General features: G+C 41.3%; 1 protein-coding gene across 1 annotated transcript in view; it reads right to left on the bottom strand.

Annotated features, from left to right (window-relative positions):
* The window catches only part of LOC126475380 (cyclic GMP-AMP synthase-like receptor), a 268982-nt gene that overhangs the window by 25112 nt on the left and 221716 nt on the right, over positions 1-22154 (bottom strand). Inside the window, exon 9 of the mRNA XM_050103204.1 lies at positions 12949-13148. Coding sequence (XP_049959161.1) covers positions 12949-13148 — 200 coding nt within the window. The remainder of the gene's footprint in view (positions 1-12948; positions 13149-22154) is intronic.

Below are 22154 nucleotides of genomic sequence, written 5' to 3'. Positions count from 1 at the left end.
CCCGAGTTCGAGTCTCGGTCGGGCACACAGTTTTAATCTGTCTTTTTCTACATTGTTGATATTCCGACCAGGAGATTCTAAAGTTTGATTTTTAAAGAAAGAAAGACAGAAAGAAACTATCAAATCAAATTCACACTTTTCCCCTCTTCTGCAGTAAAATGATACAATAATGAGTCTTGTCAACATATAGTTGAGGTGAGCACTGAAACTGAAGTCCTAGAAGTAGGTCTACAGAGAAACTTCAGACGTATCTGCCATATGAAAGCTCCTGAAACAAAGTTTTCAAATGCTGGCTATGCTTTATGTGTACCAAATCTAGATCAAACAGAAAGGCAATGATTATAGCATATGGTGTACACTTTAATTCATAATTAAATCATGGAGTAATCTGGGGAATCTCAGTCACCAGGAAGAGAGACACATAAATTCATCCAGGAGCATGTACGTAACAGTTAACAGTTATATCTAAAAACAGAGATGATGTGACTTGCCAAACGAAAGTGCTGGCAGGTCGATAGACACACAAACAAACACAAACATACACACAAAATTCAAGCTTTTGCAACAAACAGTTGCTTCATCAGGAAAGAGAGAAGGAGAGGGAAAGACGAAAGGATGTGGGTTTTAAGGGAGAGGGTAAGGAGTCATTCCAATCCTGGGAGCGGAAAGACTTACCTTAGGGGAAAAAAGGGACAGGTATACACTCGCACACACACACACACACATATCCATCTGCACATACACAGACACAAGCAGACATTTGTAAAGGCAAAGAGTTTGGGCTACAGTTAACAGTTAGTTAAATATATTTATTTGCATGTTCTTTGGATCATAAGTGTTGTCACTTGCTATGACGTGGAAATGAATAGCTGAATTCAATATGTCAATATATAGCTGAATTCAATATGTCTGTACTTCTGTTGAAGGGACTCACTTGCAGGAAGATTCAAAACTATAACCCCAAATGGAAACACCAAATATGTGAAAAAGATTGAACCTGACTATCTGGCATCAGTATGTAAATGTGGCTGAGATGGGGGTGGGGGGAGGGGGTGCAACATTTTACTCAGTAAATGGATTAACAATTAAAATAAGGTGGAAGGCAGTGGGATATCACCAGTAAATGTAAAGTTAATTTAATCTGTCAGAAATCTTATAGCTTTTTCTTTCTAATGCCTCAGGGAGTCTGTTTACTGGTAAATTTGCAATTACTAGTGGTACTATACATTTATTCTGGACAGACAGAATGAAAAATATGCGAGATGAGAAAAGGGCTGTATAGAAAAAAATTCATCTTCCATTACAACAATGAAAGGTGCTTAGCTGTTGGAAAATTGAGGAATTAAAGAACAAACCGTTGGGATATTCAGCTATTTGGCATCCTGTGTCCTCATGTTAATCCCACATACAAAGAAATTTGCAGCTGCAAGATCTATATACAAGACCTGTCCCATATATCCTCCCTCCACCACCTACTACAGTCTGGTCACAAGCATCACTTATTCCATCAAAGGCAGGGATATCTGTGAAAGCTGTAATGTGAACTACAAACTAAGCTGCAGCCACTGTGCTGCTTTGTATGTGGAAATGACAACCCCAACGCTGTCTGCCTGTGTGAATAGCCACCAACAAACTGTGGCCAAGAGACAACAGGACCATCCAGTTCCTGAACAAGCTGACCAACACAACATGTTTCACTTCAATGACTGCTTCACAGCCTGAATCCTTCCTACCAACAACAGCGTTTCTGACTTGTGCAGGTGGGAGCTCTCCTTGCAACATATCCTGCATTCCTGTACCCCCCCCCCCCCCCCCAAGGTATAAACATCGCTAATCCTTGTCCTTCACCCACCTCTACCCTTCCCTGCTCCCACTACGCAGCCTTCAATTGCACCTATGCCCCCACTAGCTATTTTCACTTCCTCTACTTCTCTCCTTTTCCGCTCGCCTCCCCTCAAAACTGCAATTAGCAGCCCTACCCTGTCCGCATCACATCTCTGCGTGCTCCCACAAGAAGTAGCATTACATCTTTCCCCCACTCCTACCTCGCTATCCCTCTTCCTCCATGCCCCAGCCTCTTCCTTAACCACACGACCCACAGACTGCTTCTCCAATTAGGCACAGTTGCTATATGCCACCTAGGCTCACTGACTAAACGGTGGTCATGTGTGTGAGAGTTGTGCTTGTGTGAATGGGTGTGTGTTTTCTATTTTAGAAGAAGACTTTTTTGCTGAAAGCTCTGATGTATAGCAGTGTTTTTGTTAACTGTCTACGACTCAACATCTCCTCTATACGTTGAAGTTCAATCTATCCTTTTCAGAAGATTGTTGTTATTTCATTCTGGATTTTCATTTGTTTAATTTTTATTGAATTATATCATCTGACATCACAGAATAAAAGTACTGAAGAATCAATATAATCACCTGTGACTTTTCATTAACCATAATATACAGGATAGAATAAGTTTAACATCCTTTTGACCATGCCTTAGTACTGCACACTCCAAGACACTGTGCTGAGACTAAGAATAAGATATAATGGACATCATCAAACAAGATAAGTTAAGCGTCCAGTCTCTAGCAAATAAAACAGGAACTGAAATTGAGGGTAGCAAAGCAAAAGCTGTTTTCAAATGTTCCTTTACAAAGGAAAACACAGGAGAACTGCCCAATTTTAATCCTTATACGACTGAAAAGATGAATGAAATAAGTATTGGTGTCCATGGCATTGAGAAACAGCTGAAATCATTTCAAACTGGACAAAGCATCAGGACACAATGGACTCACAGTCAGATTCTATACTGAATTTGCAGCTGAATTACCCCTCTTATCCAAGTATCCATGAAACTACCATCCAGTGTCCCTGACATCGTTTTGGTGTAAAATTTTAGAAAATATTTGAGTTCAAATATAATGAGGTATCTTGAACAGAATGACCTCCTCAACACGAATCTGCATGAATTTTGAAAATATCAGTCATGTGAAACACAACTCACACTTTTCTCACATGATGTACTGAATCAAGGCAACCAAGAAGATGCAGTATTTTTTGATTTCCAAAAAGCAAGGTTATCAAGTGAAATTTGTGACTGGATAGAGGACTTCTTGGCAGGGACGAATACAGCATGTTATTTTGGATGGGAAGTCATCATCAGATGTAGAAGTAACTTTGGGTGTGACCCAGAGAAGTGTGTTGGAATACTTGCTGCTCATGTTTTATATTAATGACCTAGCACACACAATATTAATAGTAAAATCAGACTTTCTGCAGATGATGATGTTATCTATACTGAATTACTATTTGAAAGAAGCCACATAAATATTCAGTAGGATATTGATAAGATTTAGTTGGATCTCGATAAGATTTCAACAAGATGCAGAGACTGGCAACTTGTTCTAAATGTTCAGAAATGTAAAATTTTGCACCTCAGAAAATGAAAATGAAAATAAAATAAAATAAAACACAGTATCCTATGACTGTAATATCAATGAGTCTTTGTTGGAACTGGCCAACTCACACAAATACCTGGGTGTAACACTCTGTAGGGATATGAAATGGAATGATTACACAGGCTCAGTCATGGGTAAATCGGGAGGTAGCCTTTGGTTATTGGTAGAATATTGGCGAACTGCAATCAATCTACAAAGGAGATTGCTTACAAATTACTTGTGCAACCCATCCTAGAATTCTGTTCAAGTGTGTGGGACCCATACCAAGTAGGATGAGCTATTGAATGTACACAGAGAAGGGCAGCACGAATGGCCACAGGTTTGTTTAATCCATGGGAGAGTGCCACAGAGATACTGAAGAAACTGAAATGAAAGACTCTTGACAACAGACTTAAGCTATTCTGACAAAGACTGTTAACAAAGTTTCAAGAACTGCCTTTAAATGATTACTCTAGGGATATACTACAAACCCCTTTGGATCACTCACATAGGCATCATGTGGATAAAATTAGAATAATTACTGCATGCACAGAGGCATTCAATCAATGATTCTTCCCACGCTCAATATCTAAATGGAACAGGAAGAACCCCAAATAAGTGGTACAAAGGGATTTACCCTCTGTCATGGACCTCATGGTGGTTCTGCAGAGGATAGATGTAGATGTAGAAGTTGGTATAATTATTAAAGCATCACATTCAAATTAAGATTCAAGTTTTAACCATCATATCTTTGATTTAGCTCTGTAAGCAATTGAAGAACACTGAGTCAGACCAGTCCACTGTCCAGAAAAAGATGTCAGCAAGACACATTGTAATTTTTAATACCAAGATTCGAAGAAAACAGGGGTGAAAGGGTTAGAGCATGAACTGTAAATCATGTAATAATACTTTTTATTTTGAGATGCTGAGTCGCAGATAGGCACAACAAGAAGACTGTCACAAATAAAGCTTTCCACCAGTGCATGATGCGGGTAAGGGGGAGGCTAGGGCAGGGAGAGTTAGGGATGTAAGGTAGGTGTGAGAGACAGTGAAGTGCTGCTGGGGAGCACACAGGGACAAGATGTAGAGAGGGTAGGGCAGCTATGTGCAGTCGGGAGGTTATATGGAGGGCAGTGGAGAGGTAGGGGTGGGGAGGGGGGGGGGCATTGTGGATAATTAGTAAAAAGACTGGATGCAAAGGTGGAGTGTGGGCTGTGAAGAGCTGGAATGGGAACAGGGATGGGGCTGGATGGATGAGGACAACGACAAATGAAGGTTGAGGCCAGGAGGTCTAGGGCAACGTAGGATATATTGCAGGCAAAGTTCCACCTTTGCAGTTTAGAGAAGCTGGTGTTGGTGGGGAGGATCCATACAGCACAGGCTGTGGAGCAGTCATTGAAATGAAGGATGTGTCGGGCAGCTTGCTCAGCAAGAGGATGGTCCACTTGTTTCTTGGTCACAGTTTGTTAGTGGCCATTCATGTTGACAGACAGCTTGTTGGTTATCATGTCCACATAGAATGCACCATAGTGGTTTCAGCTTAGCTTGCAGATCACATGACTGGTTTCACAGGTAGCCCTGCCTTTTGTGGGATAGGTGACATTTGTGACCAGACTGGAGAAGTGGTGATGGGAGGATGTATGGGACAGGTCTTGCATCAAGGTCTAATACAGTGACATGAGCCATGAGGTAAGGGGATGGGAGCAGGGGTTGTGTAGGGATGGACAAGTATATTGTGTAGGTTCACTGGACAGCTGAATACCACTGTGGGAGGGGTGGGAAGGATAGTGCGCAGGACATTTCCATTTCAGGGCACAATGAGAGGTAGTCAAATGCTGCCAGAGAATGCATTTCTGTTACTCCAGTCCTGGGTGATACTGAGTTATGAGGGGGATGCTCCTCTGCAGCTGGACAGTGAGACTTTGGGAGGTGGTGGGAGACTGGAATGATAAGGCATGGGTGATTTGTTTTTGTACAAGGTCGGTAGGATAATTACGGTCTGTGAAGGCTTCAGTAATACCCTCGGTATATTTCAACAGGGACCGCTCATCACTGCAGATGCGACAACCATGGGTGGCTAGGCTGTACAGAAGGGACTTCTTGGTATGGAATGAGTGGAAGCTGTCGAAGAGGAGGTATTGCTGATGGTTAGCAGGTCTGATATGGATGGAGGTACTGATGTAGCCATCTTTGAGGTGGAGGTCAAAATCTAGGAAGGTGGCTTGTCGGGTTGAGTAGGATTATGTGAAGCAAATGGGGGAGAAGTTGTTGAGGTTCTGGAGGAATGTGGATAGGGTGTCCTCACATTCGTTCCAGGTACCAAAGATGTTATCAATGAATCTGAACCAGGTGAGGAGTTTAGGATTCTGGGTGTTAGGGAAGGATTCCTCTAGGTGGCCCATGAATAGGTTGGCACAGGATGGTGCCATGCGGGTGCCCATAGCCATACCCCAGATTTGGATGTAGGTAATGCCTTCAAAAGAGAAGTAATTGTGGTTGGTTGATTGGTTGTTTGGGGAAGGAGACCAGACAGCGTGGTCATTGGTCTCATCGGATTAGGGAAGGATGGGGAAGGAAGTCGGCCGTGCCCTTTTAGAGGAACCATCCCGGTATTTGCCTGCAGTGATTTAGGGAAATCATGGAAAACCTAAATCAGGATGGCCGGACGCGGGATTGAACCGTCGTCCTCCCGAATGTGAGTCCAGTGTCTAACCACTGCGCCACCTCACTCGGTGAGTAATTGTGGATGAGGATATAGTTGATCATGGCGACTAGGAAGGAGGTTGTTGGTTTGGAATCCGTCGGGCATTGGGACAGGTAGTGTTCAATACTGGTAAGGCCCTGAGCATTAGGAATGTTAGTGAACAGGGAGGTGGCATCAATAGTGACGAGCTGGGCACCATGTGATAAAGGGACAGGAACTGTGGAGAGTCAGTGGAGGAAATGGTTGGTATCTTTTATATAGATGGGTAGGTTCTGGGTAATAGATTGCAGGGGAAGCTCTATGAGAGCAACAATTCTCTCGGTGGGGGCACAGTAATCATCCACAGTGGGGCATCCTGGCTTTTGCTAGGTGGCAGGTCTGAGGGTGGATAAGTGTGAAGGAGGGGGAAGGCAGATGTGATTGGATTAAGTGGAAAAAGTTGGTGTGAAATGTTATAGAACAAAGAAAGAGTGGAAGTGGGGGGGGGGGGGGGGGGAGTTCGTACGATTAGGTACAAGATCATATGGCACCAGAAAGGTGCTTGAAATAACATGTGAAAATACAGGAGAGTGATCAGTTTGAAGGTACGGGATTAATGGTGTTGGGAGGAGTAATGTGGAATGTAAGACATTGGACAAACAATCAGCATGTCTTGTAGCCATCTTTTGTGCATGACCGAGGTGGCTGACACAGTGTGGTTCATAAGTAGAGCATGCAGGGCATTTTGTAAGGCAACAAGTGAAACACAGGAAAGAAAGAGAAAAAAGGACGGGCTTTGAGTATAGTGATGCATTAGGAAACAGTAACAAAGGAAGATAACACTGGGTTAGGATCAAAGAAAAGCTGTCAGGCAAAAATCAAACAATGGTAAATCCAGGATGGAATGTAACAATATTATGAAAAGGAAAGTTGCTACTCACCATACAGCAGAGATGCTGAGTCGCAGATAGGCATAACAAAAAGGTTGTCGCAAAAAGCTTTTGGCCAAGAAGGCCTTCTTCAAAACTAGACAACAGACATGCACACACACACTCACACAAATGCAACTCCTTTCTAAACACCCATAATCCTAAACCCCCACCTGTTTCAGATTCACTGATGACATCTTAGTGAACTGAATCGAGGTTGAGAACACCCTATCCACATTCCTTCAGAACCTGAACAGGTTCTACCCAATTTGATTCACCTGGGCCTATGCAACCCAACAATCTAGCTTTCTGGATGTTGACCTCTACCTCAATGATGGCTGTATCAGAGCCTCTGTCTATATCAAAGCTAGTAATCACTAGCAATACCTCCATTTTGACATCTGCCACCCATTCCATACAAAAAAGTCCTTTCCATACAGCCTAGCCACCCATGGCCATTGCATCTGCAGGGATAAGCGGTCCCTCATGAAATATGAGGGTCTCACTAAGGCCTTTACAGAGTGTAATTATGCTCCCAACTTTGTACAAAAACAATCTCCCCACCACCTCCCAGCCACAGAAGAGCATTCCCCTTGTAACCCAGTATCACCCAGGAGTGAAGCAACTGAATTACATTCTCCACCAGTGTTTAGACTATCTCTCCTCATACCGTGAAATGAGGAATGTCCTGCCTACTATCCTTCGCTTCTCTCCCACAGTTGTATTCCGTCGTCCACCAAACCTACACTATGTACTTGTCTATTCCTACACAACCCCGGCTCCCAACCCCTTACCAGATGACTCATATCCCTGCAACAGACCTCAATGCAACACCTGTCCTATGCATCCTCCCACCACCTCCTACACCAGTTCGGTCAAAAACATCACCATCCCATCAAAGGCAGTGATCTACAAGCTAAGCTGCAACCACTGTGCTGCATTTTATGTGGGAATGACAACCAACAACCAATCTGTCCACATGAATGGCCACTGACAAATTGTGGCCACGAAACAAGTTGACCATCCTTTTGCTGAGCATGCTGCCCAACACAACATCGTTCATTTCAATAACTGCTTCACAGCCTGTGCCATATGGATCCTTCCCACCAACAGCATCTTTTCTGAATTGCACAGTCAGTAGCTTTTCCTACAATATAGCCTACTTTCCCATAACAACACAACATCCTTCGTTTCAATGACTGCTTCACAGCCTGTGCCATATGGATCCTTCCCACCAACAGCATCTTTTCTGAATTGCACATTTGGTAGCTTTCCCTACAATATAGCCTTCTTTCCCGTAACACTCCTGGCCTCAATCTTCATTAGTCACTGTCCTCACCCATCCAGCCCCTTCTCTGTTCCCATTCTAGCACTACACAGCCCTCATTCCACCATCGCATCCAGTCTTCTTACTTCTTTTCGCTACCTCCCACCTCTCCACTGCCCTCCGTCTAACCTCCCGACTACACACAGCTGCCCTACCCTTTCTCCACCTTGTCCCCGTGTGCTCCCCAGCAGCACTTCACTGTCCCCCACCCCTACCCTATATCACTAACAGTACCTGCCACAGCCTCCTCCTTACCTCCAACCAGTTGCCACTCCCATCATGCACTGGTACTGCTGTTCACAATGTGGCATCATTTGCCGTAGACTGCATTCATGTGTGTGTGAGTTGCATTTGTGTGAGTGCTTTTTTGTGTGTATGTGTTTGTGTTTGTGTGTGTGTGTGTGTGTGTGTGTGTGTGTGTGTGTGGTCTATTTTTGACAAAGGCCTTGATGGCCAAAAGCTATATTAGTGACGGTCTTTCTGTTGTGCCTACCTGTGACTTAGCATCTCCGCTATATGGTGAGTAGCAGCTTTCTTTTTCATCATATTCTTACATTCCATTATGGAGTTTCCATTATTTACTTTTTATTTGGCATTGATCTGGTATTCATACAGCCATGAGACACATTATACACTTGACACAATTGTTTGCAGTAAACAGGGTGTTTCAGAAGCAATGGTCAATAATTCACATGTGGACAGTACAGACTAAAAGCAGCTAAATTGTGCCAATAAAGATGGGTCCACAAATCAAGCATTGTTGAGATACAATACGTTTTCTGTTGTGGTTCATCAGTGCCTAAGAACACAGGGCATCTCTAAACATTAAAGTAGGTGTTCAAAATGTTGTACTTGCATCTTAATGCAACATGGAACTAGTCTCTGAAATGAGTTGTGAATCCTCTCAGGCAGTCCTGGGGAATTCTGAAAACGCTGGAAGGCTTCTTCAATCGGCAAGCATAATTCCTCAAAATGGCTGACCTCGGTAGTATAATGATGCTTTTGACATGACCCCACACACAGAAATCCACGGGACTTAAATCCACAGACCTTGGAAGTCATGACACACACCCTTCTCTACCTATCCAGTGTTTACCATATACTCGAGGTAGAAGCTGGCACATTTGTAAATGAAAATGTGCTGAGGTGCCATCATACTTGAACCCCATGTTCAGGCATTGGTCCAGTGGGAGTTTGGAAGTACAGTCCACACAGACTGCATGTACTGCTGCCCAGTTATTCTCTGTGGTAGGAAGTGTGGTCCAATTATACAGTCTCCGAGCAGTCTGGCCCAGACATTCAATCAATAACACTGCTGATGTCATGATACTGCTTACAAACAGGAGATTCAGGGTACACTGCTGTTGCAACTATTGACAGAAATTCTCTCTATGAGAGAATTCTGCATTGTTGACGGCTTGCATTCACTGGAGACGATATGGACAGAGTACTTGCTGATGTAAAATCTACCACAAACTGCTATGACTCAGGACATGCTCTTGGGTAGCAATCATCCTTGTTGAAGTACTTGGATGTTTGAGTACAATGCGTAAAACCCTTTCCTCAACATCAGGTGTTATGGATCTGGGTCAACCTTCTCATACATCATGTACGAAACTCCTGGTTTCTCTAAAGTACTGATATAACTCGCTATATGTACATCTGTCGGGCTGCCTGCAGAGAGAAATAGCTTTTTCATACAATTGTGTGCCTCAACACACTGCCATTCGCTTTGCCATAGACAAAGTGCATGTCAGCATACTCTTCATTGGTGTAACCTCTGTCCATGGTGCCTTCATGTTCGTAACTGATTGCGAAGCCAGTATGTCCCAGTACACATAAAGTGAAAGGGTAGTAGTTGCACATGACCAAACAAACAGATAGTCATTCCCAAACATTGAGATACCAACATAAACACCTTGGTATATAGGAGCATTTGCAGTTGGCTCCCAATCTGAATTAATGCAATACCTCGGCAACATGAATTTGCGGACCCATGTTTACTGGAGTTTTTTTGCTACTTTTGGCCACTACTTCAAAAATACCCTATGTATTCCCAAAATATTCATCCTATGCTCACAATCTTCCTCTGATACATACTCCCACATATATGCAATCAAATACCAATTCTTAATATAAAAATAAAAAGTAACAGTTCATCACAATGAATTTTTCTTCTACTGGGGGGTAACTGGGTTTGGTTCTAATAACCAACAACACACCAAGATTACAAATACTATGACTCTTTTCTTTTTTTTTAATTATGTATTTCAGAATCTTGGTCTAATAATGGTTACTAATACCTGAAAACAGTAATGAGTAATCATTGAAAACACATTTCTCTGGAAGTCCAGAATGCTGCAAAAATTCCTACAGTTCTTAATGTTGCTTTTCTTATATGTAGATCATGGCATAGATTGCCTAGTTAGGCTTGACTATGTTACAGTAAAGTCAGCATTATTAATACTGTGTCAAGTAATTTTCTCATAATATAATATTCTTCCCAAATACGAGTATACTAATAGAAATGCATGGCAGTTAAAAGAAGAAAACAAAGTTGAAGAAAGATATATTCAGAAAAGAGTGAGAAACAATACAGTGAAGCTAGCACACGAGATGGAAAAAGGATAAAAAAAAGAAATAAACATGGTTGCTGACAATGTGACAGAAATACTGTTACACTTTTTGGAATTTTGAGAGGGTATCTACACCAATGATAGCAGATAATGCTTTAGTTTCCTCTTGAATGCAGCATGGTTTTGAATCAGGAATAGGTTACTGACTAGTTTATTCCAGACTCAGATGCTGGTCACAACGGATCTTGTACAATAGTTATAGAGTCATGATAAGTATTTGATATGCAAGGGGAAGTACTGAGGACATCAGTACTAAGAAAATAAAACCACTGTCATCCCAAACATTAGGGCAGTGTCGTATACTTTACCACATTGCTCAGACTGAAGAAAACAAAATGTGCAAAGATCAAGTTGTGCATGTAATCACAAGCATCCTAAGTGAACGTAGAATGTTCTGACACGATCAAACAACCCATTGTTACACACATATCGTATGCAAGCACTCATGGTTGGTTTTTGAGACCCACTCTCCGAACAATAATAAAACTACTTGTATACATGTTTGCTCATTTATAGGTTACAAGGTTGCAGAAAATTCTGCACCTCTAATACTTACAGGAAAATTCTGAATTTAATTCAGCCAAATTCTGCACCCTCAAATGTTGAAACTGAATAGAAGCTGATTGGAGGATATAATGTGGCCCAATGAGTCACAACTTTGCCTCATTTAAAATGATACATAGCATCAAATGCACTGACAGCTCAGTGAGGTGTTTAACTTAAAGTGTATAGAGGGTGCAGTTCAAGTGGAACACACGTGTAACGTTAGTAGTTGGAAAGGTGAATGGTCAACTTTGGTTCATTGGGAGAGTTCTAGAATTCTAGGAAACTGTAGCTCATCTATAAAGGAGACCACATGTAGAATACTTGTATGACCAATTCTTGAGTACTGCTTGAGTGTTGCAGGTCAGATTTATGGAAAATATTGAAGAAATTCAGTGGCATGCTGCTAGATTTGTTACCAGTAGGTTCAATCAACATGTGAGTATTACAGAAATACTCCATCAACTCCAATGGGAATCCTTGGAGGGAAGGTGACATTCTTTTCATGCAACATTGCTGAGAAAGTTTAGAGAACTGGCTTTAGTAAATGACTGCAGAATGATTCTATTGCCTCCAACATTCATCATGCATAAGGACTGTGAAGACAAGATAAGAGAAATTAGGGCTCATAAGGATGCATATATGCAACCATTTTCCACTCACTCCATTTGCAAGTGGAAAAGGAAAGGAAATGACTAGTAGTGGTACAAAGTACTGTCCACTATGCACCATATGGTGGCTTCTGGAGTAGATATATAGATGTATATTATAAAGTTTAGCTGTGGTTTTACACAGTATTAGCATAAAGTCTCCTGTGGTGACTAATTTTTTGTCCATTGTGCTTACGTGTCATGAAAGTGTGCTTACATACTCTGGCACTACGATATGAATAAGAAAATTCACTAGTATACAAACAGCACAGAATGCTAAATACAATTTGTGTAGGCACACTCAAAGAAGTATTAGAAACTGTATGATTACAACCAACATTTTTAAACTGTATTAATAGCTACAAAATTTTGACCTCGATCTGAGATAATTTCCTAACAGTAGCACAACACAGAGTCATGTTGTTGTGTGGCTAGTGGAAGGAAATGTAATATAACAAACATGTCTTGCACCTTGTGTAGCACATGTCACACTAAATTATTCACATTCATTTCAAGGTCTGTACTATTATTGAGCTCGATTTTTTTCCAAATCAATCAATACAGAGTCTACAGTGCAAAGAGACTAAATAATCTCAAACATTCCACAATAAATAACATTGTCTCTAATTAGCTCTTGTTGCAACAGACAAATAGAGAAATGTTTCATTTGTAGCTCCAAATTTATTTAATAATACAAGCTGTCACAATTGAGTTTCCATATCTGCCATGAGGTACATAAAATATGATCTTACCTCTCACGAAGTTTGAAATAATTTTCTAGATGTCCTGGTTTGTCAAGATTCCTCTCAATATCTTTAAGCATATGATGAAGATATCCTCCTATGTTTTGCTTCTCATATGGATTTAATTGTGACAACAGATCATTTTCCTCTATCCAAAAAAATGGAAGAGCATTTTGTTTCAGCAAATAGTCCTTGAAATCATTAAGCATCTGAAAAATGCAGATGATATTTTTTAAGAATAACATCTTGCAATAATTACATAATTTAAATAGGAACTGAATGGTTCATTTAGTCAATTAACAGATAAAACAGTATTTGCAGTATATAGTCTATTAAAGAATTTGATACCTGATTGGATGTCTAGGACCTCCACCTCAGTAACAACATGGAATGCCATGGTTCTCTGTATAAACCATCAGTTATGATTAAACTCATAGACAATTATTGGCCAGCACTTGGTCTATTTCCCCCATTTGCTTTCATAAATGTAACAATGTTACATTACATTTCTTTGTTATTGTCACTGTTGCATAATTTTCTGAATGTTGTACATATGATGGTAATGTTGCCTTTTTTATTCACAGTGTTTTATTTGTTTCATTAGGTTGCAATCACATGTTTGATCATGGACCTTAAAAAGGAGTTGGCTTTGGCAAGTACTTATTATAGAAATTACACTGACTCTCCACTGACCCCACCAATTTAAATCCTGGATTCCTACTTGTCAATGTTAACACCACTTTACAACACACCAACATCCATAATGCCCATTGTCTTGATGCTATTGGGCAGTACCTCTCCCAGACCCTAAACCCACTACCTCATACCTTCTGCACCTTACTAACTGTAACCTAACATACAATTACTTCTCAGGCATACTAACAAATCTAAGGCACAGCTGTGGGCTCCCGAATGGCATACACTATGCCAGCCTCTTTATAGACCATGCAGAGAAAATCTTCCTAGCCTCCCAGAAACCCAAATCCCTGATCTGGTTAATTGGTGATATCTTCATGATCTGGACTCAGAGTCAAGAGACCCTATCCCCATTGCTTCACAACCTCAACACTTTCCCTCCGACCCACTTGATCTGGTCCTCCTCAACTCAGTATGCCACCTTCCCAGATAACGATCTCCTCCCCTCTGATGGCTCCATCCACATTCAGTCCCTGTTAAAACCACCAACAATGTCTGCATTTCGACAGCTGCCATCCGTTCCACACCAAAAAATCCTCCCATACAGCTAGACCACCCAGGGATGGCTTATCTGCAGTGACAAGAACTCCATTTCTCAGTATGTTGAAGGACTCATAAAGGCCTTCACAGACAGACACTATCCCTCAGACCTACTCTGCAAACAGATTCCCCCTGCCATATCCCCACACACAACCATCCCTCCCACCACCCTCAAGAACCAGCTACAAAGGAGCAAGCCCTTCATCATCCAATATCACTCCAGACTGGAACATGTGAACCACGTACTTCATCAGGACTTTGATTATCTATCATCATACCCTGAAATGAGGGATATCCTACCCAAGATGCTGCCTGCACCTACTGTCCAACCAACCTCTACAACATCCTAGTCCATCCCTATGCCACTCCCCATCTCAGTCCCTTACCACATGGATCATACCCTTGTGGAAGACCAAGGTGGAAGACCTGCCCAACCATCTATCCAGCAATTCATATTCCAGTCCTGTCACAAACTTGACCTACCCCACCAGAGACCAGGCCACTTGTGAAAGCAGCCATTTCATATCTGCTACAATCATTGCACAGCTTTAATATTGGGGTGACCATCAAGCAACTGTCCACTAGGTTGAATGGCCAACATTAAACCATAGCCAAGAGCAAAGTGGACCACCCTGTGGCACAACATGGTGCTGAAAATAACATGCTTGATTTCAATGGCTGCTTCACAACCTACATCATCCAGATCCTCTCCTCCACCACCAGTTTTCCTGAACTGGCAGATGGGAGTTATTCTCCATTCCTGGAATAATACTGTCCACAACCTACGATAACCTACTAGCCCCACACACTCCAGGAACAGTTTCTGACCCCTTTGTCCATCGCATCCTCACAATACACTTTCCCTCACCCTCATTATGTGCCACTATCTGCTGACAACACACCCACCAATCTTTTCTGCTCTCTGCTCCTCTCCTTTTCCACTTCTGGTATCCTCCGTCGCCCTGCTCCCCCTCAATAGCCAATAGCCTAATGGTCTTGCCTGAGCCCTGTCCTGCCTGAGCCCTGTCCTGCCCTCTCCTACAGTAGCACTCGCATCCTCTGCCAGGCAGTGCTCTTCTCTGTCCCCCTCCCGTAGCCTCCAATCCCTTCCACTTCTATGTCCCACTCCAGATTACTGCTTTTATTCAACACAACAGTAGCAGACTGGCCAGAACAGCTGAAGATAGCGGCTTTGTGTGCATGAGGTGTGCCTGCTTGTGTGAATATATGTGTGTTTCCCCTTATTTTCTGAAGAAGGTTCTCGCCAAAAGCTCAGGGTGTCACACACTTTTTGCTGCGCTTTACTGCAACTCAGCATGTCATCTTTACGACAAGTAGCAATCCATATTTTTCATAATTATTTAAGTTACATGACAGACAGATTAAAATGATTGCAGAGGTGAATTAGACAGTAGCATATTAGAAATGTGAGTGTTCAGACAGCATACATTTTATAATAACTCAGCAATACGAACATTGCAAAACTGTAGTAGATTGTAAGTTCTAATCATGCGCCGTAGCGAATATGGGCTAATGAATGTTGTATCGCTAAATATGTAGAAATAAAATGCAATCAAGTTTCTTTCTTAACTGACCATAGAATAATGAGTATAAGGCATCATGAAGTATTATAAAAACAAGTAAAGATAAGGTAATGAACAAAAAACTATAACAGAACATGCCATATGGTACACCTTGAATATGATTATTAGCTAGCATGTGATGCCACAAATATCAGATCTAAGAAATATATCTAAATATTACATCTATATCAAAAGGAGAATTTTAATGAGATAACTGTAAAATTGCAAGACACTTACCATTTGGAGGTGACAATAAACAAACAATAGGAGAAATCATATGCTAAGGCACAAAGGTCCCCAGTAACAAGAACTGCTCAAATGTTTACAATATGTTGCAGCTTGCAGCTCTCAGATATTGAAGAAAAGACATTTTATATGTTTAACATCAAAGCTGCTATTTATTTATGACAGATTATTTCGGTCTTTGAAGTTCTGAGATACATTTAAGTGTCCTAAATTTAAATATGTGCCTTCTGAGAATGGGTAAAGCCCAAAACTAGTCAGCCAGTAAATAACAGCTTTGGTGTTAAACATTAAAAAATGTCTTTTCTTCAAGAACTGCTCTCAGATGGTCACCCAAGGACGATGTCCTATGGTGGCAAAAATACTATTTAATGAGGCCATCAAAGTGAAAAAAATATCACAGCACTGTTCAGAGCACGTTATCTGTGAGGAAATGTTAACCAGAACGGAGAGCTCTATCTTGATTTCTATGCACTTTGAATTCAGTAATGATATTGATGATTATCTAAGGAGACTAATGGATATTAGTCATCCAGGATGTACTAAGCCTCTTGTTAACTCCACTGATACAAACACAAAATCAGTGTTGTGTCAGAGTCACCTGACTGATGACCATGGAACACAACTAGAATATTCAATCACATATCCTAATTTAGAGGTAATGGATATACCCTTTAATCAACCAACTTACAAGGGAAGAGTCAGAGTAACTTCAAAAATAGACATCATTGTAATAAATATGGTATCAGCACACTGTGTGGTGGAAAGACATCCAGGAACCATAACATGATGCTCTATTTTATCACTGGAAGAGAAACCCAAGACACTACAGATATCATGTGCTTTTGGTCAAAATAGAACAAGAAGGATAACTCTGAAGAACAGAGATGAGTGTTTTATTTTCCATTCAGTAAATCATTGGGTTGGTGATGGAGACTTTAAAGTACTAGAACTGACAGAGACTGTACATAGGGCAATTCAGCTAAGTTCGTAACTGGAGCGCTGAACACCACATCTTCAAATAACTCCACAGTTAGAAGTCACACAGACCAAGATCAGCTGATCTGGATGGCCAGGCTGTAGGGAAATGATGGCTAATAATTCTAGGATTTCCAAAATTCCTCTGAAGCAGCTGCTTCATTGGCTGCTCAATATGCAAAGAAGTGCTATCTTGTATAAAAATGATTCTACCCACACATCCACACGGTTGATGTACTGGAATGATGATGGTCAGCAAAAGACTCTCATAGTGTTTACCAGTGATGGTACAGGTAACAGGACCTGTAGGGCCATCTCCTAGAAAAAAAATACAGCCCTATGATAAACTATAGCATCATCCCACTCCACACAGTCATCTTTGCAGAATGAAGTGGTACTCGTTGAAGTGCATGCATATTTCCCAATGCCCATATTCTGCAATTATGCATGTTCACATGTCCTTGGAGATGGAAATGGGCTTCATCTGTCCACAGAATGTCCTATGGCCATTTGTTGTCCACTTCTATGCAAGCAAGAAATTCCAGAGTGAATGTTTGTCTTGCTGGCAGGTCAGCAGAAAATAAATCATGAACATGGGTGATTTTGTATGAAAGCAATGCAGGATGTTTCATAGGATTTTATGCACCATGCTTGCAGGCATGTCCAATGTTCAAGCAATTCCCCCTACACCGCATGTTTGCACACTACCGCTAAACCCATCCTGCAATGGTGTGGCCACATCTTCAGCAGATATCAGATCAACTGCTTTCCTCCCTCCACCACATCACACTTCAAAATAACTTGTCTTTTTTAATTTTGTAATCATTTTTTCTAGATACTTAGCAGACACCAGACCAATGCTCTTTTTCCCATACCCTTGAGTGCTCAGTATGTATTCAGGGCTAGTGACACACAGTCAGTGTTCTTGTAAAAGAGCTTTACCAGCAGCTTGCAATTCTTCATGGAGAGTCATCTTGGGTGTCTCAGACACAAACTGAGGAACAGCTGTGTGTAGCATGTCTGCTAGTGTGCATATTCTGATGCATTAATTTCTCAAATATTCGTTTAAATTTTTTTGTCCATGGCATTTCCCCCTGCAACAATAATATGCTGTTCAAATTTGACATCATCCTGAGCAGTGGTTCTCTTTCTACCTTAATTATGAACACCCTGTATGTTAGTACAAATATTTGTTTCTGCTATATCACTGTTTGTTTGAGGCTCTCCTTGGGTAGATTTGAGTCTTCCAGCAAATACCTTTATGTCACAAAAAATACATCATGGAGCTTCCATCACCATACAAACTCCCTAGGGGGAGCCTCGAAGTAGCTTTGTCATTGAAAATAGATGATCATATAAAAATGGTGCAATGCCATATTCTTCATCTCCAAAAAATAAGCATTACACTGGTTCTCTCTTAGATTCTGGAGTACATCACAGTTTCTCCATATCCTTGTATCTCACAGGCCATGAAGCTTCAATACTAGTAAACATTTACTTATTCTTGGAATTTCAGAGAACATTCTCAGACTCACATGAATGAAGCAATTTCACACGAATAACGATGAGAATGTTCTCAGCTTGAGTAAAAAGATGGCAGAATCGCTCAACATAAAGAACATTTTCCAACTTCATATGAAAAAACTAGGAAATTTTCTCACAAGCAGAGACCATTCTCCATTTTTTTAAGTATGCTCTGTAGTGTACTTCAAGCTGGGTGTGTTTTGGTTAAGTTTTACTAAATTTTTTAAATAAAAACAACAAAATTTATGTTGCTGGAAGGCAAAGAAAGTAAATCATTGCCTGAAGAAATACTGAAGAGGGAATATGTACAAGTTTATATAGGTTTAACAATGAAAACATTATTTGTTTGATGAATCACTTCCTTCCCAAAAATTATGAAAAAGAAGAGAGAGTGCCCTTCCAAATGGAGTACAAATGAAAATTGTTTAGGAGGCCCACATGTTCATACTTGAGTAGGTAAAGACTTACATATACACCACAGAGCTCTGTCATTGGCGTTCTCAGATTTTTCTTCATCAAGCTACCCAAAGCATCTTTGTGGATTTGATTTTCCAAAAATGTAGGAGAATGAGAAATGGTAAAAGTTAAGTGGCAGTCAATATCAGTTTCCATGTGTGATGGGGGCACTCCATTGCAGGCATGTACCAGTCATGAAAACTTCAGTACTGGAAGACAAATACACTAACATCTTTCCCATTATCATTGTGCAGTCAACATTTGATAATAGTAAAATGTTTACTAGTATTGAAGCTTCATGGCCTGTGAGATACAAGGATATGGAGAAACTGTGATGTACTCCAGAATCTAAAAGAGAACCAGTGTAATGCTTATTTTTTGGAGATGAAGGATATGGCATTGCACCATTTTTAACAACATCATTCCAGTATACACAACAACCTGGTGAGAAGGCCTAAAACAAACTTCACTCCAAGGAAATGGTGACAATTGAATTGTGTATGGACAGTGAAAACATGTTTCCCAGTTCTGAAAAGTAAATAATACCTTCCCAAACAAAATCCCCAAAATGATCAAAGCTTGTTTTGTTTTGCACTACAATGTAAAACAGACAGGGGGATGAGGATTTTGAGGTGCCTAATAATGACAACAATAATCTTCCAGTAATAGGAGTAGCAGAAGCAGCAGCAAACACATGTCTACATGGTACAAACAGCTGGCAAGAAATTGTTGATTTTCTATGTCAACTGATGCCACAGGAGTTTGTTACTAAACATTGTACAAATAAGCCTAATTTGTGTACCAATATTATGAAAAGGATAGTTGCTACTCACCATATAGTGGAGATGCTGAGTTGCAAATAGGCAAAACAAAAAGACTGTCACAAAATACCTTCACCTCAAAAATGGATATATCAGTACCTCTGTTCAAACCAAATGTACTAACCACCAGCAATACCTCCACTTTGGTAGCTGCCACCTGTTCCATACCAAGAAGTCCCTTCCATACAGCCTAGCCACCCACGGGTGTTGCATCTGTAGTGATGAGCAGTCCCTCACAAAATACAATGAGGGCCTCACTGAGCCCTTTACAGAGTGCAATTATGCTCCCAATTGTGTAGAAAAACAAATCTCTCATGCCTTACATTTCCAGTTCCCACCACCTCCCAAAGTCTCACCATCCAGCCACAGAGGAACATTTCCCTTGTAACCAAGTACCACTCAGGACTGAAGCAACTGAATTACATTCTCTGCCAGTGTTTAGACTATCTCTCCTCATACCCTGAAATGAAAAATGTCCTGCCTACTATCCTTCCCACCCGGCCCACAGTGGTATTCTGCCATCCACCAAACCTACACAATATACTTGTCCATCCCCATCCAACCCCTGCATTCAACCCCTCACCTCATGGCTCATATCCCTGTAACAGACCTAGATGCAAGACCTATCCCATACATCCTCCCACCACCACCTACTCCAGTCTGGCCACAAACATAACCATCCCATCAAAGGCAGGGTTATCTGCGACACCAGTCGCAGTCCTTTGGTGTGACGTCTTAAGCGCGTGACTGCGTGTGAGATCACTCTCTAAGTTTTCATCTATTTTTAGGTTTCAGATATATATTTTAACTGTTTTTGTGATAATATTTACTATATAAGTGACTTATTAGTGGTTTCTTCATTCACCTCTGCATTTCTTGTGTTGTGGCCTGATATTTGTGAGTGTTTCGTATCGAGCAACTTAACCTCTTACCCGTGTTTACATTCCGCGCTGACCAGTTGCGCTGTAGCGGCGCATCGAAAGCTAAGTACTAATTAATTGTTTGTGTATAGTAGTTTATTTAGGAACTTTAGTAGTCTTCAACCGGTGTTCTTGGTGTTTTCCGGTGAAATAACTTCAGAAGAAATTTTTGCGAACTGCTTTCAGTTTCGTTACTGTCATTAGACGTTTGATTTTCTTTCTGTGTTAGTATTTTGTTATATTCTCATTTGTTGTTGATTAATACTGTCAATAATAGTAGTTACTTCCCTTGTAGAGCAAGTTTGTGATAATTGTAGTCAGTTTTTAACATCTTCTTATTGTAGTAGCGGAACTTAGATAAAGTTGTTTTCTTGTTTCAATAATTGTAAAATTTTACCATGAGTGAGAAGTGTGGGCTTTGCCGTAGGTTCGTGAGTAGTGGATTGCGGTGTGAGACTTGTTCGAAGTATTTTCACTGGGGGGAATGCAGTGGGGAAGCCAGTGGGCATTCTGGTGAGATCCTCTCCTGGAACTGCAGGTTATGTAGCAAGAGTAAGTTGATAGAGGAGCAGGAGCGTAAGATCTGTGCCCTTCAGGTGCAGTTGAAAAACGCACAGGAGGAGCTAGATAGGATGAGGAGGGAGAAGGGGGTTGGGGAATGGGAGCTGGCTGTCGGCAAGAGATCTGCTAGGAGAAGGAGATTTTCAGATAGTTTTACTATTGGTGTTTGTAATAGATATGACCAACTGTCAGAGTCTAGTGGAGAGGAATCTCTAGTAGCTGTAGATGTAGGAAGTATGCAGCAGACCTCAGCAGTTACGGTGGCTAAGACAGTTGCAAAGTCTAAGAGAAAGAAGAAGGTTCTGCTGTTAGGTAGTTCTCAAGGTAGAGGTGTAGGCCAGCAGTTGTAGGAAGTTTTGGGGAGTGAGTACCAGGTCACCAGCATTGTGAAGCCTAATGCAGGATTGGCTCAGGTGACTTTTAACATAGGGGGGTTATGTAGGGATTTTACTAAAGAGGATCAGGTAGTGATTGTGGGTGGGGCTGGTAATAGTATTGATAGGGATGGGGAGTATGACATAGATGGTGACCTGGAAAAGATAGCCACTCAGACTGGCAACACGAATGTGCTTTTCGTGGAACTGTTTCAGCGTCACGATCGGCCTCGTCTTAATACAGCCGTCAGGCGTAATAACATGAGACTTGGGGGTGCGCTGATGACAGAAGGCAAGAGTCACATTTCAGTGGTGTCGGTGGAGTCTATCAGTAGGACGGGTTTCACTAGACATGGCCTGCACCTCAACAGGTATGGGAAGGGGAGGTTGGCAAAACTTATAGGTGACAGCATAGGTGGGGGTGGTGGGATCACTCATGGAAAAATTCCGGTAGTTGTGGGTGTTAGAGCTGTACCTTTTTTTAGATTGAAGTCAGCTGATAGGTATTCCTGCTTAAGG

The sequence above is a fragment of the Schistocerca serialis genome, chromosome 4 (assembly GCF_023864345.2).
Source record: "Schistocerca serialis cubense isolate TAMUIC-IGC-003099 chromosome 4, iqSchSeri2.2, whole genome shotgun sequence".
NCBI lineage: Eukaryota > Metazoa > Arthropoda > Insecta > Orthoptera > Acrididae > Schistocerca > Schistocerca serialis.
The sequence above is the reverse complement of the archived record's forward strand: the minus strand, read 5'-3'. Positions and strand labels throughout refer to the sequence as shown.